Below are 18,480 nucleotides of genomic sequence, written 5' to 3'. Positions count from 1 at the left end.
GGTCGGTGGGGGCTTTGAAATCTTGGGCATGTAATTAAAGGCCTCTTTTAGGGCCTGCCTCGCACTGAACGCCAGAATTCATCTTTCCTGTGGGGATTCCAGTCTTCCTTCTGTAAGGGTAGTTGAGATTAAGACCTCCCAGTTCCCACAGTTCACTCATCCTTCTGGCCGGAGCCTGCCCAGACCAGGAGAGGAGGCTGCTGGGCACCTTATCCCCTTTTGGGAATTCTCCCCCTCAGTTCCATTGAAACCAAGTCCATCAAGAATAAAATTCAGAAATGTGAGAGCCGTCTCCCGGGGTCACTTCCCATCTGCAGCCTCTGTGATGGGGGCCCTGGCGCCACAGACTTCTAAAGATGGGTTGCAGTCTCATTCTTGCTTTCCTGGTGGGGATGAGTTCACTCCCTGGTGGGGAGTGAACTGCTTTCAAATCACACTCAGCTGACCAACTGCTTTGATCGTTCTTGTTCTAGTTTTCTCACCTGTAAGACAGGGATAACACCTGCTACCACATACAGAAATAATAATAACCGACATTTAGGGAGGGCTTACCTTACACTAGCCCAAGTGCTAAGAGCTTCTGAGTAGTACCTAACTGAATCCTCACACAGCCCATGAGGCAGGTACTGTTTCTATCTGTATTATTCAGGTGAGTAAACCGAGGTTACAGAGGTTATGTACCTTGTCTAAGGTCACAAAGTTATTAGATGGTGGAGCCAGGATTCAAAATCAAGCCTGCCTTCTCCAGGGCTCATGTTCTTTGCTATCCTGTAACATAGGCATAATGAGAATATGACATGCACCTGGCACAGAGTATGTGCTCATTAAATAGTAGGTTCTGTTTTTTTCTTTTTGAGACAGGGTCTTGCTCTGTCACCCAGGTTGGTCTTAAACTCCTGGGCTTAAGGGATCCTCCCACCTCGGTGTCTCAAAGTGCTGGGATCATAGATGTGAGCCACTGTGTCCAGCCAAATGGTCCCTATTTTTATACTTTATATTTTACATTTTTCTATTTCATAGAAGCAGGCCTCATTTACCCTGTTGATACCTTTTACAAGTGGAAATATTCACCAACTTCTCTCTCTTCTTTCAGACCCTAAAGCATTTGCTTAAAAAAGGAAGAGGTCACAAGGTGGGGGATCCTTCTTTCTGCTCTCAATTTAATCCTCTCTGCCAGATTAATTAATTCCTCTTTCCTGTGGTTTTAGAAATTATTCATGCTGGAATGAGGGAAGGGTGTGAAGAGCAGTGAGGCCGTTTAAGAGCCTGAGTCATCCCACTTTGGTTCTAGGGCCCGTGGACCCCTTTCAGGGACTCATGACCAAAGGGCCCTCCTCACCCCTCCAAACTGGCTTCTGTTCCTTTATGGGCTACAGGACTAGCCTTGGCAGAACTGGAGTATTTGTCTCTGTTTCCTCTGTTCATTTCTGCCACATGGTGGCATCCACTCCATGGGCCAGTGCCGCAGGGCTTTTGGACCATTCCAGAAGGAAGGCCTCCTCTAGGAGGCCGAATTAGGGAGCAGAACCCCCAAACCCCACTGGCTTTGGCTCCGTGAACGCAATGCACACCGAAAGCAGTGGCCCAGGTTGTCGCAGGAGCTCTGGCCTTTCCCGTGCAAACCTTGGGCTCAATACCCACATTCGGGATGCCCACGGATATGTACACAGAAAGGCAGTGTGGCATGCTGGAAAGAACACGGCACTTGGGGCCCGATAGGCCTGGGTTTGTGTGCCAGCTGTGCCTCTTCCTGGCCCTGGCAGGAAGACTCAAAGAGTGTGTGCCTCCAAGCTTTGCTTGTTGGGAACAGATAGATGATGGTGCCCCCTCTGAAGGGTTAATTAGGATTAGACATGGGACGTCAACACCATCGGCAGTGCTGGGCACTTATTAGGTGCTTTATCAGTGGTAATTTTGTGTCCTGTCCCCTGTGAGACAAAATCAGCAATAGGTCCTTTGTCAGAGCCTATGTACTAGTTTGGGGTGTGAAGGAGCTGTGCTTCAAGTGAAGCTGTGCTTCCGCGATCTCTGATGCATTACTTCAGGAGAGCACATCCTTAGAAATAACAAAGAGCACAGCAGGCCCTGCAAAGCGTCTGCACCAAACCTCTGCAAAGGGCCTGCAAAGCCTTCACACCAAGACCATGAGGGAAGGAGCTGCCATGAGAACAGAGATTGCAAACTTCTGCCCCAGGGCCTGGCAGCATGGAGGCGTGGGGTGGGTGGGGTCAGGGGAGGAAGATGGGAGGAACTGAAGGAAGCAGCTGTCCCTTGGCCCCAGACAACTGCTGACATGTTGTCACATCTGATTGTTCAAAGGAAGCATAAATCTGAGGTTTTAAGTGAGATTAACTGGAAACAAACTTTTTTTTAAAGTGCTGAACAGGCTTCCCCAGTGTGGGCCTGAGAAAATACACCTGCCTGCCCAATGTGGCCCTTTAGCCCTAACAGGATGCCATCTCTCAACTGTCTTTTTCCCTTTGCTGGTCCCCGTTGACCCTGTCTCAGATTCACTGAAAAGGCAGAAACCGTGTCTGGTTTTCAATGGCTGTTGGGGAAGGGGGTTCTGTTGATTTGAGTTGGGGCAGGCTGGCATTTTGAGCCACATGCTGCTCTCCCTCTCCTGACCTTGTGCAATCTCCTCTCTTTCTAGGAATCACCAGCCCTGTGTTTGTGGATGCCCAGGGAGAAAGGCACATCGATTACTCTGTCTATGCCCTACAGAAGTCTGAAGATGGGCCCCTTTTTCTTCCTTTTCTTCATTATGACAGCTATCAGAAAGTAATCAGGTACTGGCAGGACATTTCTGCAAGTGTAGATTGCTCTACAGAGAGACATAGGAAGAGGAAGGCCCTGGGAAGGCCAGCTTGGGATCCAGTCCCTGGAATCCCCCAAGTAGCCTGGTGCTCTTAGAACTCATGAAGATAGCCGGGCGCGGTGGCTCAAGCCTGTAATCCCAGCACTTTGGGAGGCCGAGGCGGGTGGATCACGAGGTCAGGAGATCGAGACCATCCTGGCTAACACGGTGAAACCCCCGTCTCTACTAAAAATACAAAAAACTAGCCGGGCGCGGTGGCGGGCGCCTGTAGTCCCAGCTATTCGGAGGCTGAGGCGGGAGAATGGCGGGAAACCGGGAAACGGAGCTTGCAGTGAGCCGAGATCGCACCACTGCACTCCAGCCTTGGTGACACAGCGAGACTCCGTCTCAAAAAAAAAAAAAAAAAAAAAACATGAAGATAGACTTTGGGCCTTTAAGGTGATTTTATTCCCTTGACTGAGGATATGGCTTGACCGTTTCAGATTTCAATGTAGAACAGAGTACCCACTAACTGCACCTCCACCAGGGCCTGGTTCTCCTCTGGTGTTCCAACCAGTGGTCCCATTGGCCATGGTCTAGGCCAGAGGCCCTGGGCCCAGAGGGAGTGGTGGAGCACAGCATCCTCAAAGGGATGGGTTTGCAGTCCCCGAAACGGCTCACCTAGACATCCTAACTCCCAGACACGTTTGGACACCAGCAACCAGAACACCATCCTGGGTTCCCAGAACCCAGGAATCCCTGGGGGAAAAAAAAAAACGCAGCTCTTTTTTTGTTCTTTCAGCTACAAATCAATGAGAAAACTAAAAGGAAACCTAAAATGTAATTCAATTTCCACTCACCCCCACTGCTACTACCTCCAATCCAGATTCAACTTGAGGCTTTTTTTAATTTTTAGACAGTCTTGCTCTGTTGCCCAGGCTGGAGTGTAGTGGCACAATCTTGGCTCATTGCAACCACTGCCTCCCAACATCAAGTGATTCTCCTGCCTCAGCCTCCCGAGTAGCTGATATTGCAGGTGCGCACCACTGCGCCCAGCTAATTTTTGTATTTTTAGTAGAAACGGGGTTTCACCATGTTGGTCAGGCTGGTCTTGAACTCCTCACCTCAGGTGATCTGCCCACCTCAGCCTCCCAAAGTGCTGGGATTACAGGTATGAGCCACTGCGCCCAGCCAACTTGAGGCTTTTTTCTCCCCTTCTCTTATGGAATTTTAATGGACCAAAATGGGCCAGGAAACAAAGTAACCATAGCAAACTGGGTCCTTAGTATTGTGGGAACAGGCACACTCCACATAGAAGGAGATGTTTTGTTCTGTGAAATGTCAAGCTGCTATATAACAAGATTTCTCTACACCAAACACAGGCGAAAGTCCCAGCAGCATCAACTTGGCATGTCATCTTTTAAGCCAAAACAGACACGGTTTAAGTCAAAAGATTGAGGAAGCTATTTCAACGGCAAAAAGATATTGCCTTCCTTGAATGAGATTACTTGAAAGCTGGATTTGAAGAGCCTAGGAGAGTTGGGCAAACTGGACAGAAGTTTGAATTGACAGACCAGGGCCTGAGTTTTGCAAATAACATGCATTTTTCCGTTGTCCATGCTATACATGAGGTAGAGTCAAATAGAATCAATTGAGCTGACACTGACCTTTATTTTTTTTAAAGACTACAAGGAATTTCTCCAATATGGCCTGGACCCCTGGCTCCCTTCCTGAAGACAGATCTGGCTGTGGATTTTATAATGAGCTCTGTGAAACTGAGCCTGCTTTGATGGGTGAGTGTGGCTGCTTGGAGAAGGTAGCAGGGAAAGACTTTCTATAGTAGGGTCTCTCTATGGCCGGCAGCACTGTTGACATTTTCGGCCAGATAATTTTTGTGTATGGGGAGCCTGGCATTTCAAGTCACACGTTCCTGTATATTATGTTTAGCAGCATCCCTGGCCTCTACCCACAGATGCCTGTAGCAGCCCTCTAGCTGGAACAAAGAGAAATGTCTCCAGATATGGCCAGATATCCCGTAGGAAGCAAAATGACCTTCCTCCCCTGCGGAGAATCACTGCTGTAAGGGAAACTGGTGCCTGAGATTCGAGTCTCAGGAACTTTACCTCTAGGGAGGTTGAAAGAGTCTGGGCAGAGGAGTGTGCCCCAGTGGTTAGGAGTCCAGCCCTGGAATTAGATGGATCATGCCTGAAGAACCACCCTAAGGAGAACACACAGTAAATGTTCAGGAAACACTGGTGGTGGAGTTAGAAGTCATCATTATTATTTCCCTGCAGTGGAACTTTCTATACAAAGTGGGAGGTGAATGCAGTTCCAATGGGAACTAGGGTGGTAGTCGGGGAAAAATTCCTGGAAGAGACAAGTCAGAGTAGACTTCATGTGTCCTAACCCAGACCTTCTGGAGGACAGCCTTTGAGGAGCCTGCTTGGCAGGGCCCAGCTGGGCAGGGATGTACATGCTACTGCTCTTAGGCAAGGCCTGGGTAATATGCCTCTACCCTCCGGGCGTGACTGCTGTGGTTCTCACAATGATGATCCTGATTCCTGTCTTGGGGGCTGCCATCATAGGTCTGATTTTAAGGATGCAGAGGGGAAAACTGCAGAGGCAAAACAAAGACATCTGGTGGCAAATCAATTTTGACGATATCATCATTCTTCCCCAGAACAAGGTGAGGCCACATATGACCCAGACGTCCCCTTTCCTGGTCACTGCTGGAGATTTGTGGAAGGTGCCTCATCTAGGAGCTTATAAGAGCAAGAGGCTAATTTATAAAGTGAATACTTCATGAAGAGTCTCCAGGCCTGAGTTCTGGTTCTGGTTCTAGGCCTCCCACTTGCTTGCTCAATCTGAGAATGTCATTTTACCTCCCCAAGACTCAGTTTCTAAACACTTGCAAATGATTGACAGTCTCTAAAGTTCCCTTTGCTCTGTTACTCTGTGGGTGAGAACTGTAGATACTGTTCAGATATTAAAGCTGTCTCCTGGGGAGGATTTAGTTATTTTACTTTTAGTTTTGTTTTTTTTTTTTTTTTTTGAGATGGAGTTTCGCTCTTGTTGCCCAGGCTGGAGTGCAATGGCACGATCTCGGCTCTCACTCCAACCTCTGCCTCCAGAGTTCAAGCGATGCTCCTGCCTCAGCCTCCCGAGTAGCTGGGATTACAAGGTGCCTCTAACCACGCCCAGCTAAGTTTTTGTATTTTTTTTTTTTTTAGTAGAGATGGGGTTTCACCATGTTGGTCAGGCTGGTCTTGAACTCCTGACCTCAGGTGATCCACCTGCCTCAGCCTCCCAAAGTGCAGGGATTACAGGCATGAGCCATCATGCCCGGCCGGATTTAGTTATTTTCAAAACCACATTAACTCCTTTAATCAATTGATGACTAATACAGTAATGTTCATTTGCTTGGCCATTAACTACAGGCCAAGCATCATACAAGGCATGGGGATATTCCACAAATGAGATGCCTCCAGAGGGAGGCAAGTGTCAGAGAGGTGTTTCCACAGTGAGACGGAAGCCCTGCAGATAGAGGGACTAAAGGTCTCAGCATCTGGGAGACTTTGGAGAGGAGGGGACATTTGAAAAGAGTGAGTTTGCAAGTGGTGAAAAAAAGTGAAGTCACACAGGATATAACGAGATGTGTGATCCTCAGGGCTGGGAAACTTGGCTGGTACCAAGTCAGGGAGGCTTCAACATGCTAAGAGCAGTTGACTGCGATTTATTAGTAACTCATCTCCAAATGTCACTGGGGATTCAGAGACTTACTCTTTCCTCTTCCACCAAAGCAGCTCTGCTTTAATCTACCTCATTTCTACATGAGGGTTCCAGATAAGATTCTCCTTGAAAACAAGATTCCTATGCTTTGAAGATGTTTTCTAGGTGTTGGGAGACACCGAGGGTATTAAACAGAGACAACCTGGTTAGACGTTCCTTAAGAAAATGACTCTAACTCCAGGCCACACATCTAATTAAGTGCCACAGCCAGAACTTGAGTCTGGGCAGTCTGACCTCAGAGCCTTCCCTCTTAACCTACACCTCCATGGTGGTACAGATGCCATAGAGGGCATGGAGGATGGGACGGTGCTGTCTTAGAGTGATGCACGTAGCAGGTCAGAAAGATCAGGGTTCAAATCCTGACTCTCTTATTATTAACTGTCTAACCTTAGCACTCGGCTTCCTCTTCTATAAAATGCATTCCCTTTAGTAGTTGACCTTGCTACTGAGAGTGACCAAATCATTTCCTGTTTTACAGCCACCCCAGAGAGGCACACCTGTGTCAAGAGGCATCAACAGTAACTCATCTAAGTGTGATGATTTCTGTGGACCTCAGCTCTTTTGTCAAGAGCCAGCAGGGGGAAGAACTCTTCTATGCCCCAATAGGGCTTTATCAGGTATTTCTGAGGCCAGGTGGTTGCCTATAGATCTTAGTGTATCTCTGTCCTGTTCTCTGCATCATTTCTGCCAGGCGGGGCATTCTGAATAGGAGAACGTTCTCTAAGCAAAAGCCAAGGTGGTCTTGTGACTCCAGACTAGTGCTTCCCAAACTTTAATGTGTGGAAGGATCACCTGGGGCTCTTATTAAAATGCAGATTCTGGGTCGATAGGTCTGGTGTGGCGCCTGAGAGTCTGCATTTTAAAGAATCCTCTAGGTGATTCCCAAGCTGGCTTCTAGATTAGACTTAGCTTTGTCCGATACAGCCTTCTGTGATGATGGAAATGTCGCAGATCTGCACTGTCCAATAAGGTGGCCACTAGCCTCCTGTGATTACTGAACATTAGTGTGTCTGGGCAACTGAATTTTAAATTTTATTTAATGTTAATTAATTTAAATTTAAATAGCCCCATGTGGCTAGTGGCTCCCTGAATGGACAGTGCAGTCCTAGAGTGTGGATTATTTCATCCTTGTTACTTTGGCATGGATGAATCAGTCGTGGGGCCTGGTGCTTCTGTGGTATAGACAGTGACTGCTGCTGCAGCCTGGAACATAATTCCCGCTTGTCCTTTCTCACCTTCTCTCCTACACCCAGACCATGATTGCTGCCTGTACCTAGCAATCCTTCCAAAATTCAAGTCCCTTTGGGGGAAGAGTATGTACGAAATTGTATTTATTCTTTAAAATGGGGGTCCCAGAGAGTAAGGGCAGAAAGCTCTGAGCAAGGGAAGAATTGTTCATTGCTCTAAATTGGGGTTAGAAAAGGCTAGAGCCAAATTATCCCCTATGCAATGAAACTTGATTTTTTAAATGTTTGCTTACTTGAGTTCTGAAACTACAAAAACCTCCTGGGATATTACCAAATACCTCAGGGACCACCATCCATACAAAACTCTATGTGGTGGTCACGCGGCCACATAAAGAAGGAAGTAGCAACACATAGCATATCACTGTTTGATTGATCTTCCGAAAATATGTCTCCTCTTTCCTCTATCAAACCCCATCACTGGATTCCCCACCTCTGTTGCCTGCATGATAGTGCCCAAACTCTTTAATAAAGGACTCAAGCCTCTTAACTCGCTAGTCCCTACCTATTTTTCTAATCTTTTTTCCCCCCTGCCTTAAATCCTGTGCTCACCCAATTGGTCTTGCTGATTTTGCCATGTATGTTTCACCTTCTGACGATGCCACTCCCCTTCCACCCAACCCATGTGGAACCTTCTTATCCTTCAAGGTTCAGCCTAATCATCACCCCTCCAAGAATCCTTTTCTTCATCCCCCAGGCATTCTTTCCTCCATGCCCCTCCCATCACAGTCCTGAGTCCTTTGCCATTGCCCTCATACGAAACATGAAAGATCTTTGGTTGATATTTATCTTCTCTTATGGCTTACCTTCTCTTGGGTCCAGATTCTATGCCTTTTTCTATCCAGCTCTTACCACATTATGATATGTTTTTGTGATGCCTGATTAAGTGACTCTCTAAAAGCAGACTCCATAGGCAATACAAATAAAATATGCCATTTACTGAAAATTTAATATGTACCAGGCCTTGAGTTACCAGTGGTATTTTAACTGATTTAATGCTCAGAAAACCTTATGAGATGGATGTGTTTTTTTAAAAAAAACTTATTTTAGGTTTGGTGTTATTTTCAATCCCATTTTACAGATGAGAAAATAAAGGCTTAGAGAAGTTAAGAACAACTCAAGCTTGTTCAGGTAGTAAATGGTAGCACTGGGCTTAGAATCAGGCAACTGACTCCAAACCTACACTTATCACTGTAACTCACTATTTCCTCTGAATGATAATGGGATATTATTATATAATAGAAAGTGCATAGTCTTGGAGTCAGACTTTCAAGTTCTGGCTGTACTACCTACAAATATGCAACTTGGGCAACTTTCGTAACCTCAACAATCCCATCTGGAAATGGGCCAATCATACCTACCTTGCAGGGCTGTGATGCCAGTTAAAGGAGATCTTACGTGTTAAGCAGCTAGCTCAGTGCCTGGCCGTGCACAGGGTCACCAAAGGGTTTTTTTTGGGCAGTGAGGAGCTTGATGATTGGCTCCTAGGTGGCTTTCTTTCCAGTTTTCTTGCTCCCCTCCCTAGCCCTAAGTGGAGCTTTTTCTGGTTCATCCTGAGTTAAGAACATTCCACTTTTTCTCTGATTCTAGGGAAACCACATGGCCATCTGCTATGGTGGTCACCAAGCAGAAGCCTGGGTTAGGAAGCTGACTGTGTTACAGGAAATACAGCTGGTGAGGCCCCCTGCCCAGGGTCAGTGGAGAGACAAAGCAGTGATGCTCTCTGCCCCTCCTCTGCCAGCTCCCTGGTCCCAAAGGAGCAGAGACGGGAGGCTGCTTCCCTTAACGTGACCTACCTCTTCCTCCCCTCGACAGCCCAGGCTTTGAATCTCAGACCCCTGGCCTCTCCCAGGCACCTGAAGCCTGGGATCACTCCTACCTCTGTTTCTTCCCCATCATTCTTCCTGGCCTTGATTCTGGTCCTTCATCCTCTATGTCTGTGATGGCTGCTTGCCTGCCTGCCATCCTTGAACCTGGTCCTTGGAGTGAGTCAGGTTCATGGGCCTGACTTCCTGCTCCTTCTCTGTGATCTGCTGTGGGCCCCACACTGGCACTGACAGCCATAAGCATAGAAGCAGGGCTGAGTCCAGTTACTGTGACGTGGTTGAGTTAATCCCCATGGCTGAGGTTAGACTTTGATCATTCCTCTGATTTATTTGCTGGAGACAGACTTCCTGGGTTTACCTCCCAGCTCTGCCATTTATAGGCATTACTTTACTTTACCCTTCAGTGCCAGTTCCCTCATCTGTAAAATGGGATCTGTAACAGTTCTTATCTAACAAGGTCTTTATAAGAATTGACTGAAAATATGCAAAGCACACAGCATGGTCCTGGACATAGAGACACACTCTATACATGAGCTATTGTAACCATGATCATTTCCAGATGGGTGAATTAAGGCATGAGAACATTGTTCCCTTCTTTGGTATTTGTGCCAAACCACCTAACATTCTGCATTGTCACTCAGTATTGCAAAAAAGGAAGTCCTAAGGTAAGGAAAACAGTAAAGTGTACCTTAGGTTTGATTAGTGATAGATAATAAAGAAGTTTCTCAGTGACCTCTGCTATTCATCCAAGGCCAGTTCCTCTCTGGTCTAATTGCAAGACCTGAATTGTCTTGTCAGGCTGCCTTCTGGGAATCAAATTAGCCAAGTGTCTGCTTCTTTTGTTCTGGGGGGAAACTGAGCTTGGTTTCTTCTCTTAAGATGTTATGGCTACTCTTGAACTGTGTTCCTGGGCCCATCCTATTATGGTATGTGATGATAGCTTTCTGTCAGGAACAAGGAAGTGTTTGTTAAACTCGAGACTGCGTGCATTCTCAATATTGAATCAGGTTAGGGTATCTCCTGGGAAGATTTCCAGTTATTAGGTGTAAAGTCTTCCGCCCCACATTGTGTTAGCTCTGGCCAAAAATATAAGCTATGTTACAGTCAAATCTGTTCAATCATTAAAGCTCACTGTGCTTCATGTTGAGTCACTAGGAATCTTTTGAATAACTGTGTTTTTCAGGATGTTTTGAGAAACTCGCATCATGAAATAGATTGGATATTCAAACTCTCATTTGCATATGACATAGTCAATGTGAGTATAACATAAACTTACCAAAGAATAAATGCGATAGTATTTTTGAGTTGCTCTGTCTTGAATTTAATTGAACTGTAATTCTTCTTGAAAATGTTGGACCTCTTCAGATCTCCTCTTCAAGGTGATTCCAGCTCTAAAATCTATCATTTCTATCCGATTTTTTCTTTTCTTCTTCCCTGATTGCAAATAAATATAGAGAGAGGAAAGTATTTTACACTAAAGTTGGAATGGATGCTAAGTTTACCCAATCAGAAAAGAGCAGAATATTTACATTGTAGGGTAGAACTTTCTATCTCAAAGAGCATCTCATCACTAGATTATAAATCGGGCTGGGGGAGGTGATTCCTGAGATTATTCCCTGCTCTCTAGCCCCTGATTTCTTTCCCTAGGAAATGGGGATGCCACATTAACCACAAAGCTGCTGACCTAAGAGGTGGGCCAGAGATGCTGATCAGAGGAGGTAGAATCTTTGCTTTGGCCCAGGGGGCTATGGTGGCTGCAAAGAAGAAGGGAATAATAGTAACACTAAAATATATAGAGTGCCTACTTTGGGCCAGGCACTTTCCAGTACTTTGTATATATTAATTTATTGAATTCTCACAAAAACATAAGGTAGATCTATTGTTACTTCTATTTTACAGATTAAAGAAACACAAAGCACAGAAAGTTCCTATGACCTTCCTGAAGTCTCATAGCTATGAAATAGTGGAGCTGGGATTCAAACCCAGCCATTTTCAAGTCCTATACCCTTAACCCACTGTACCATACTGCCTCTCAGTAGGAAGCACGAGAGCTTGCTTTTGTGTTTTAACACAGGGAGAAGTCAGTCTCACATCTAGAAGCCCATTAGGGGCTGGGGAGGGGTAATTCAGAGGGAGCTGGAGAGAGACCAATTCCTGCTTGTGGCCAGGAAAGCATTGGAAATGCTGAGAGGTGGCAGCTGGATCCAAAGCCCAAGGTGACACTGTCTTGAAAGGCCATGCCCTAGGTATGCCGCTGATGATGAGGGATGGAGAGGGCAGGAGTGGGAGGAGATTTGCTATGGGACGAGCCATGTCAGTGTGGACCAGCATCCTGAGGCTGCTCTCTCCCACCTGCGCTAAATCCAGCTGTTCTTTCTTAAGCTTGCTGCCTGTACTTTTACCACCAGGACAAAGCCAGTGACCTGGGAGTCAGTCTGGTGAGGAAACCTCTCAGTCATGGGCAGCACAGTGAAGGATGGTGGTCCACTGCTAGTCAGTAGTCCAACCGTCAATCAACCAACAGACTCCTGTGGGGAAGACTCACCTGGGTGTTGAGAGGGCAAAAAGAATGAAACACAGGCTGTGCCCTCCTGGATTAATGGGCCACCGACTTATTGAGTGATTTTGCCAAGACACTGCCCCTCTCTAGACCTCGACCTCCACATAGATAGAATGAATGAGCTTGGCCCAATTGAAGTCTAAGGGCTTTCCTTCAACAAGGATTTTATTGCTTTTTGTTTCTAGGGAGCTGAGTCCTATAGCTCTGTGAGACTTTGATTTCCTAGGCTTTAGCAGGAAGCCAGCAGATTGTTGTCAAGCAAAGTTGATAAACAGAAGCGTCTCTGTGATTGGGTCTTCACTGGCAACTGTGGACCACCACTGTTATTATTTCATTAAAATTTTATTGAGCATCTGTTAAGAGTTTATCCTACTCTGGTCACTTTTGTAGGAAGAAAGGACTTGTTTCCAGCTTTGAATGGCTTAAAATCTACGGAAAAATAAAACAGTCTGGAGATGTACATATACAATTCTTTAAGTGGCAGTGGTTGTAAACTGGGAGGATGTGACATGGCATCTTTCCCTACCCTGGAATATTCTCTCCTTCCCTTCACCCACTTTTCCCTTCTCTTCCCACCAAGCATAGAGAAGTATTCTGGACTCCAATTATCTGCCTCCTGCCCCCATCAAAATAGCCTACATCATTTATTTTGGAAGTGAAGAGTAAGCTAGTAAGTTCTCACCAAGCCATGAATGACTAACAGATTTGACCTCTTTAGTGTAGGCATCAGATTTCAAGAAGCATTAACCCAAAAGTTTCTCTGGAAAAACGCTATGGCAGGTGGGCATGGCACTTTGAAGGGGAAGAGCTCCCTGGTGGTCATCACCTACTCTAGCTCACTGAGTCTACCCTCTACTCTGTGCCAGGAAAACAGAGGACAGCTTGGCATTTTTGCTTTGGCAGGATCATTACCTCCTGAGACGAGTGTGCACATTCTGGGATCATGTAGGGTCACTACTGATGACACAATAGGCTAGGTCAAGGCACAGGTAGGACCTTTGAGGTTAATTACTCTGCCAATGTTCTTTGAAGGGGGATTGCAAGTAACAGAAAATGTAATGTTCTCTTAGAGCCTTCCCATGAGTCTGGGCATTGGGCCAAGCTCCATGAGGGCGATTGTACTTTGGAAACAAGTCTCTCGATGTCTATTTGATCAGCACCTCCTCTATATCAGGTACCAGAGGGACTCTAGGATGCCATAGACATTTCAAAGTAACAAACATATATTGATTGAGTGCCTAATTTGGATCAGACCCGATTCTGGGCATAGGAGGCACAGACGAATGAACCTCATTGTCCTGTCCCCAAAAAGTTCAACCCAGTTGGGCAAGCCTGGGAAGGAGTTTGTAGAGTATAATACTCTCCTTGAGTTACAAATAGGGCTTCATGTCTAAGTAAGAGAAGTCTCGATGGATTAAGAGGATGAAGGATAGTTCAGTATAGAAGTTGTCTTTGGAGTTTGAACCCTTACTGCCACTTATTGGCCAGGTGACCTTAACAACCCTGGGCCTCATATTTCCTGTGTGTAAATATAACATCAGTACCTGACTCATAGGGTTGCGTGAGGCCTAATGTATGCAAAATGCTTAGTGCCATGCCCTGCCTGTAACAGGCGTCCAGGAAATGTTGATTGTTAGTAGCAGCAGTAGTATTATCATGATCATAGATAATTCTATTACTGGTATTAAAAGAAGTACATTTTCTTGTTTTAATTTCCCCAACACTCTTATGGGATAAGTCTGCACTGTCCAAATATGATAGCCACCAGCCACATGTGAATAATGAGCACTGCAATTGTAGCTAGTTCAATTTGAGATGTGCTATAAAGTTTATACTGGATTTTGTAGACTTAGCAAAAATAATAAAATATAAAATATCTTGCTAATATATTTATGTTGGTTACTTGCTGAAATAAGATTTTTCAATGCATTGGGTTAAATAAAACATTATAAAATGCACTTCACCTGTTTGGTTTATAACACGGCTGCTGAAAATGTAAAAATACACATGTGGCTTGTATTATGTTTCTATTGGACAGTGATCTCAATAATTAACAATGAACTCCATTATTAATTCATTTTTAGCTCCAATCATAGTAATATTGGAGTAACATGATCTCCATTTCCAAGAGGGAAAAAGTGAGGCTTAGTGAGGTGAAGTCACCTGCCCAGCTGATAAGACACAGATTGGGATTTGTAGCCAGTCTGTCTCCAAAGGCTGTGTTTGCTCTTCTATGTGATCCTTCCTCCCTGCTAAGTACCAGAGAGTACAGATTTGGGCCCAGAGGTAGGAGCCCTGTCTGCCACCCAGGAATTTCCAGTAGGGCAAGAAATGTAGCTAACAGACAGATGATTGAACTGATACTGGCGGGCTAGGGGAGGTCCCCAAATGCTGGTGGGACCTCAACCCCAGCCAGTGTGAAAGCTCCTAACACCATTGTGAGAAGGAATTCAAGGATAAATCAGAAAATAGTGCAAGTATGGAGATGTACTGCAAAGTGAAAAGTGCACACTCAGGAAAGGGGGGTGCGGGCGGACTCAAGAAAGAGGTGCGCAATGGGATTTGAGGCTTCTACCTTCTTGAGTTTCTTTAACCAAGGGGTAGAATATTCATGAGGATTCCTGGAAAAAGGTGGAGATTTCTGGGAACTGCGGTGCTACCCATTTTTACATCAAATATGGCTATTCCTGGAACTGTTGTGGCACCGGTGGGTGTGTGACCTAGTATGTTAATGAGCTTATAATAAGGTCCCAGGTGAAACTTAGGCCAAATCCAGCATCATGTTGGGTCCAGTTGGTCTTAGCCTGCTTGGCCCACACCCTGTTCTTTTCAGGCTCTTATCAGCCCTGAAAATAATAGCTTATGCAGCTATTTCAATTCCTTTTTGCTAGCCATGTGTAACAGACCTGGAATTTTCTGTTCTCCTGCGGTCACCCTGTGTTATTCCTGTCTCAGAGCTGCCAAAAGTGTATAAAATCTGACATGTAAATAATAAATCCTTTCGTAGCTCTATCTGCTCTGTGACAATATACATAAAAATCATACATTTCCATCAAGATAGAAAATAAAGACATGCGTGCCATCTCTTAGAGAGGAATGCACACCCAGGATTCCAAGCATCCCTCAGCATGTTGTTTTCACCCTAATGGAAGGAGTTTTGCTAAAATCCTGGAATGTAAAATCATTGACTGTAAAATATCTCATACTTGAGGTAGGCCTGGAACTAGCAAGGGCAGGAGGAAAGCAGAAAAAACCTTGTGTGTATCAGGGATGTTCTGTTGAATGGAGAGGTCTCCTGCTGGAATCAGAGGGAACTCTGGATGAGACACAGGTCTCACCGGACTTCAAGCTTGGACCTTAGCCTATTGGAGCCTCCCTGGGGAAGTCCCAGAGGCAACCCCAGCCAGGCCCCTCCAGGTCCAGTTGAGTGGGCGGCAATTTCAAAACGTGATTCAACGTTACCATCTAAAAACAAATAAGGCACTTTGATAAAGGAACATGGGGTAGGGGGTGGAGAGTGATTGGGGCAGGGCTGGGGGCATGTATCCATTCTCCTGGATGTTTTCTGTATTATCCCATATTTCTTTTTTGTTGTCATTATTTGTTTTTTGAAACAGAGCCTCACTTTATTGCTCAGGCTGGAGTGCAGTGGCGGGATCTAGGCTCACTGCAACCTCCGCCTTCTGGGTTCAAGTGATTCTCATGCCTCAGCCTCCAGAGCAGCTGGGATTACAGGCACCCACCACCATGTCCAGCTAATTTTTATATTTTTAGTAGAGACGGGGTTTCACCATGTTGGTCAGGCTGGTCCTGAACTCCTGACCTCAAGTGATCCACCTGCCTCGGCCTCCCAGAATGCTGGGATTACAGGCATGAGCCACTGCGCCCAGCCAACTTGAGGCTTTTTTTTTTTTTTTTTTTTTTTTTTTTGAGACGAAGTCTCACTCTGTAGCCCAGGCTGGAGTGCAATGGCACAATCTCAGGTCACTGCAACCTCCACCTCCTGGGTTCAAGCAATTCTCCCTCAGCCTCCTGAGTAGCTGGGATTATAGATGTGTGCCACCATGCCAGGGTAATTTTTGTATTTTTAGGAAAGACAGGGTTTCACCATGTTGGTCAGGCTGGTCTCGAACTCCTGACCTCATGATCCACCCACCTTAGCCTCCCAGAGTGCTGGGATTACAGGCATGAGCCACCATGCCTGGCTCCTATCCCATATTTCTAATGCAATGTTGGCCTCAGGGCTCTGGCTCAGGTGGGATAGTGACTTGGCCTGTCAAGCACTACTGGAGGAAGAGGTGCCCCCCTGTGCTGGTGAAGCTGGTTGTTGTCTGGGGTAAATATCTGAGGTTCGTGGTATCACGCCAAGGAAATCGAGTACTCAGACACACCAGAAGTGGGTTTAGGAGCACAGGTTTAATAGGCAAAAGAAAGAGAAAGGAGAATAGCTCTTCTATGCGAGAGAGGGGGTCCACAGTGAAGTGCACCAGATTTTATAGACTGGCTTGAGGAGGCGGTGTCTGATTTACATAGGGCCGAAAGATTGGTTGGACCAGGTGTGACGTTTACGTAGCCAGCGATGAAGCTGGCTGCCCCACCTTAATCTTCTATTATGCAAATGAAGTCTTTGCCCACCTGGCACCATGTTGCCTGCTCCTTACTGTATACGTGGTTTACAAGGAAAAGGGACCACGGAGCCCCTATCTGAACAAGGCTACTCCCTAGATAGCCCCTTTCCTGTTAGCACAGCTGCAGGCATTCACCCATGCAAGCTTCTAGCCTGGCTTTCTATGTCTGCAGCTCTATTCTACAGGCTGCTTTTTGTTAGAAAAGAAAATGATTTGGGGGCTGTCATGTGTGTCCATATAGAAGACCACCTAAATACGCTTTGTGTGAGCAGCAAGGCTGTTTATTCACTTGGGTGTAAGTGGGCTGAGTCCGAAAAGAGAGTCAGTGAAGGGAGATAGGAGAGGGGCAGCTTTATAGGACTGGGGTAGGCAGTGGAAAGTTACAGTTAGAGGTGGTTATCTATTGTTAGCAGGGGAGGGGGTCACAAGGTGTATGGTGGGGAGATCATAAGACTCATTGTCCAGAAGAAGAAAGTCACGGGGTCGATTCATCAGCCGGGGCAGGCTATGAACAAGTCATAATGGTAGAATGTCATAAGGTGGGTTAATTAGTTAAGGCAGGAACTGGCTGTTTCACTTCTTTGTGGTTTTTCAGCTACTCCAGACTTCTTGGCTCCTACAGGCCATCTTGGCTCCTGCAGGCCATCTGGACGTATATGTGCAGGTCACAGGGGTTACAATGGCTGAGCTTTGGCTCAGAGGCCTGACAGGGGCTGCTTTTCATTTAAAGGAAAACCGTACCGAGGACTCCCATACACTCACTAAGTGTCTAAATAATTTCTTCATCAACTCTTTTTTTTTTTTTTTTTTTTTTTTTTGAGAAGGAGTCCCGCTCTGTCGCCCAGGCTGGAGCGCAGTGGTGCCATCTCAGATCACTGCAAGCTCCGCCCCCCAGGTTTTTTTTTTTTTTTTTTTTTGAGACGGAGTCTCACTTTGTTGCCCAGGCTGGAGTGCAGTGGCACGATCTTGGCTCACTGCAACCTCTGCCTCCTGAGTTCAAGTGATTCTACTGCCTCAGCCTCCCGAGTAGCTAGGATTACAGGTGTCTGGCATGTAAAAATTAGCCACCATGCCTGGCTAATTTTTGTAGTTTTAGTAGAGATGGGGTTTCACCGTATTTGTCAGGCTGGTCTTGAACTTCTGACCTTGTGATCCACCCGCCTCGGTCTCCTATAAACTGCTGAGATTCCAAGCATGAGACATCATGCCCAGCCTCTTTATAACTCTTATGTCACTGGTGCCCAAGAGGCCCAAGACCCTGTCCCTGGGTTCGCCTCTCTGTTCAGGATGTTCCCCCCACCCCATTCCTCTTCAGGACCTCCTCATAGCCCCTCCCACACATGACTTCACTGCCCCTTCTCAGCTAGGTTGTGTAATTGTGTAATTACACATTAGAGTTGTGTAGTTGTGCAGGGGGAGTATGTGCTTTGACCGTCCTTCCTCCCTCTTCCCTCCTCCCCCTTTTTCTCTCCCATCACCCAGGGCACAGGGAACAGGAAAATCTAGTGGTTTAGAAGCAAGGCTTCTAACCCAGTCCCACCTGGGTTTATATCCCGGCTCTGGTCCTGACTTCTTGTGAGCAATTTAACACTACAGATTTACTCCTCCTAGCCTGATCACTAGGATGTATTTATTT

General features: G+C 46.1%; 1 protein-coding gene across 1 annotated transcript in view; it reads left to right on the top strand.

Moving 5' to 3' along the window:
• The window catches only part of LOC104664442 (guanylate cyclase 2G-like), a 51,278-nt gene that overhangs the window by 9,484 nt on the left and 23,314 nt on the right, over positions 1–18,480 (top strand). The window contains 9 exon segments of the mRNA XM_010365934.1: positions 2,654–2,814; positions 4,482–4,590; positions 5,287–5,483; positions 7,065–7,115; positions 7,117–7,203; positions 9,421–9,504; positions 10,216–10,281; positions 10,283–10,321; positions 10,840–10,911. Coding sequence (XP_010364236.1) covers positions 2,654–2,814; positions 4,482–4,590; positions 5,287–5,483; positions 7,065–7,115; positions 7,117–7,203; positions 9,421–9,504; positions 10,216–10,281; positions 10,283–10,321; positions 10,840–10,911 — 866 coding nt within the window.

Source organism: Rhinopithecus roxellana, chromosome 11 (genome assembly GCF_007565055.1).
Source record: "Rhinopithecus roxellana isolate Shanxi Qingling chromosome 11, ASM756505v1, whole genome shotgun sequence".
Taxonomy (NCBI): domain Eukaryota; kingdom Metazoa; phylum Chordata; class Mammalia; order Primates; family Cercopithecidae; genus Rhinopithecus; species Rhinopithecus roxellana.
Note: the sequence above shows the minus strand (reverse complement) of the source record. Positions and strands in the feature narration are given on the sequence as shown.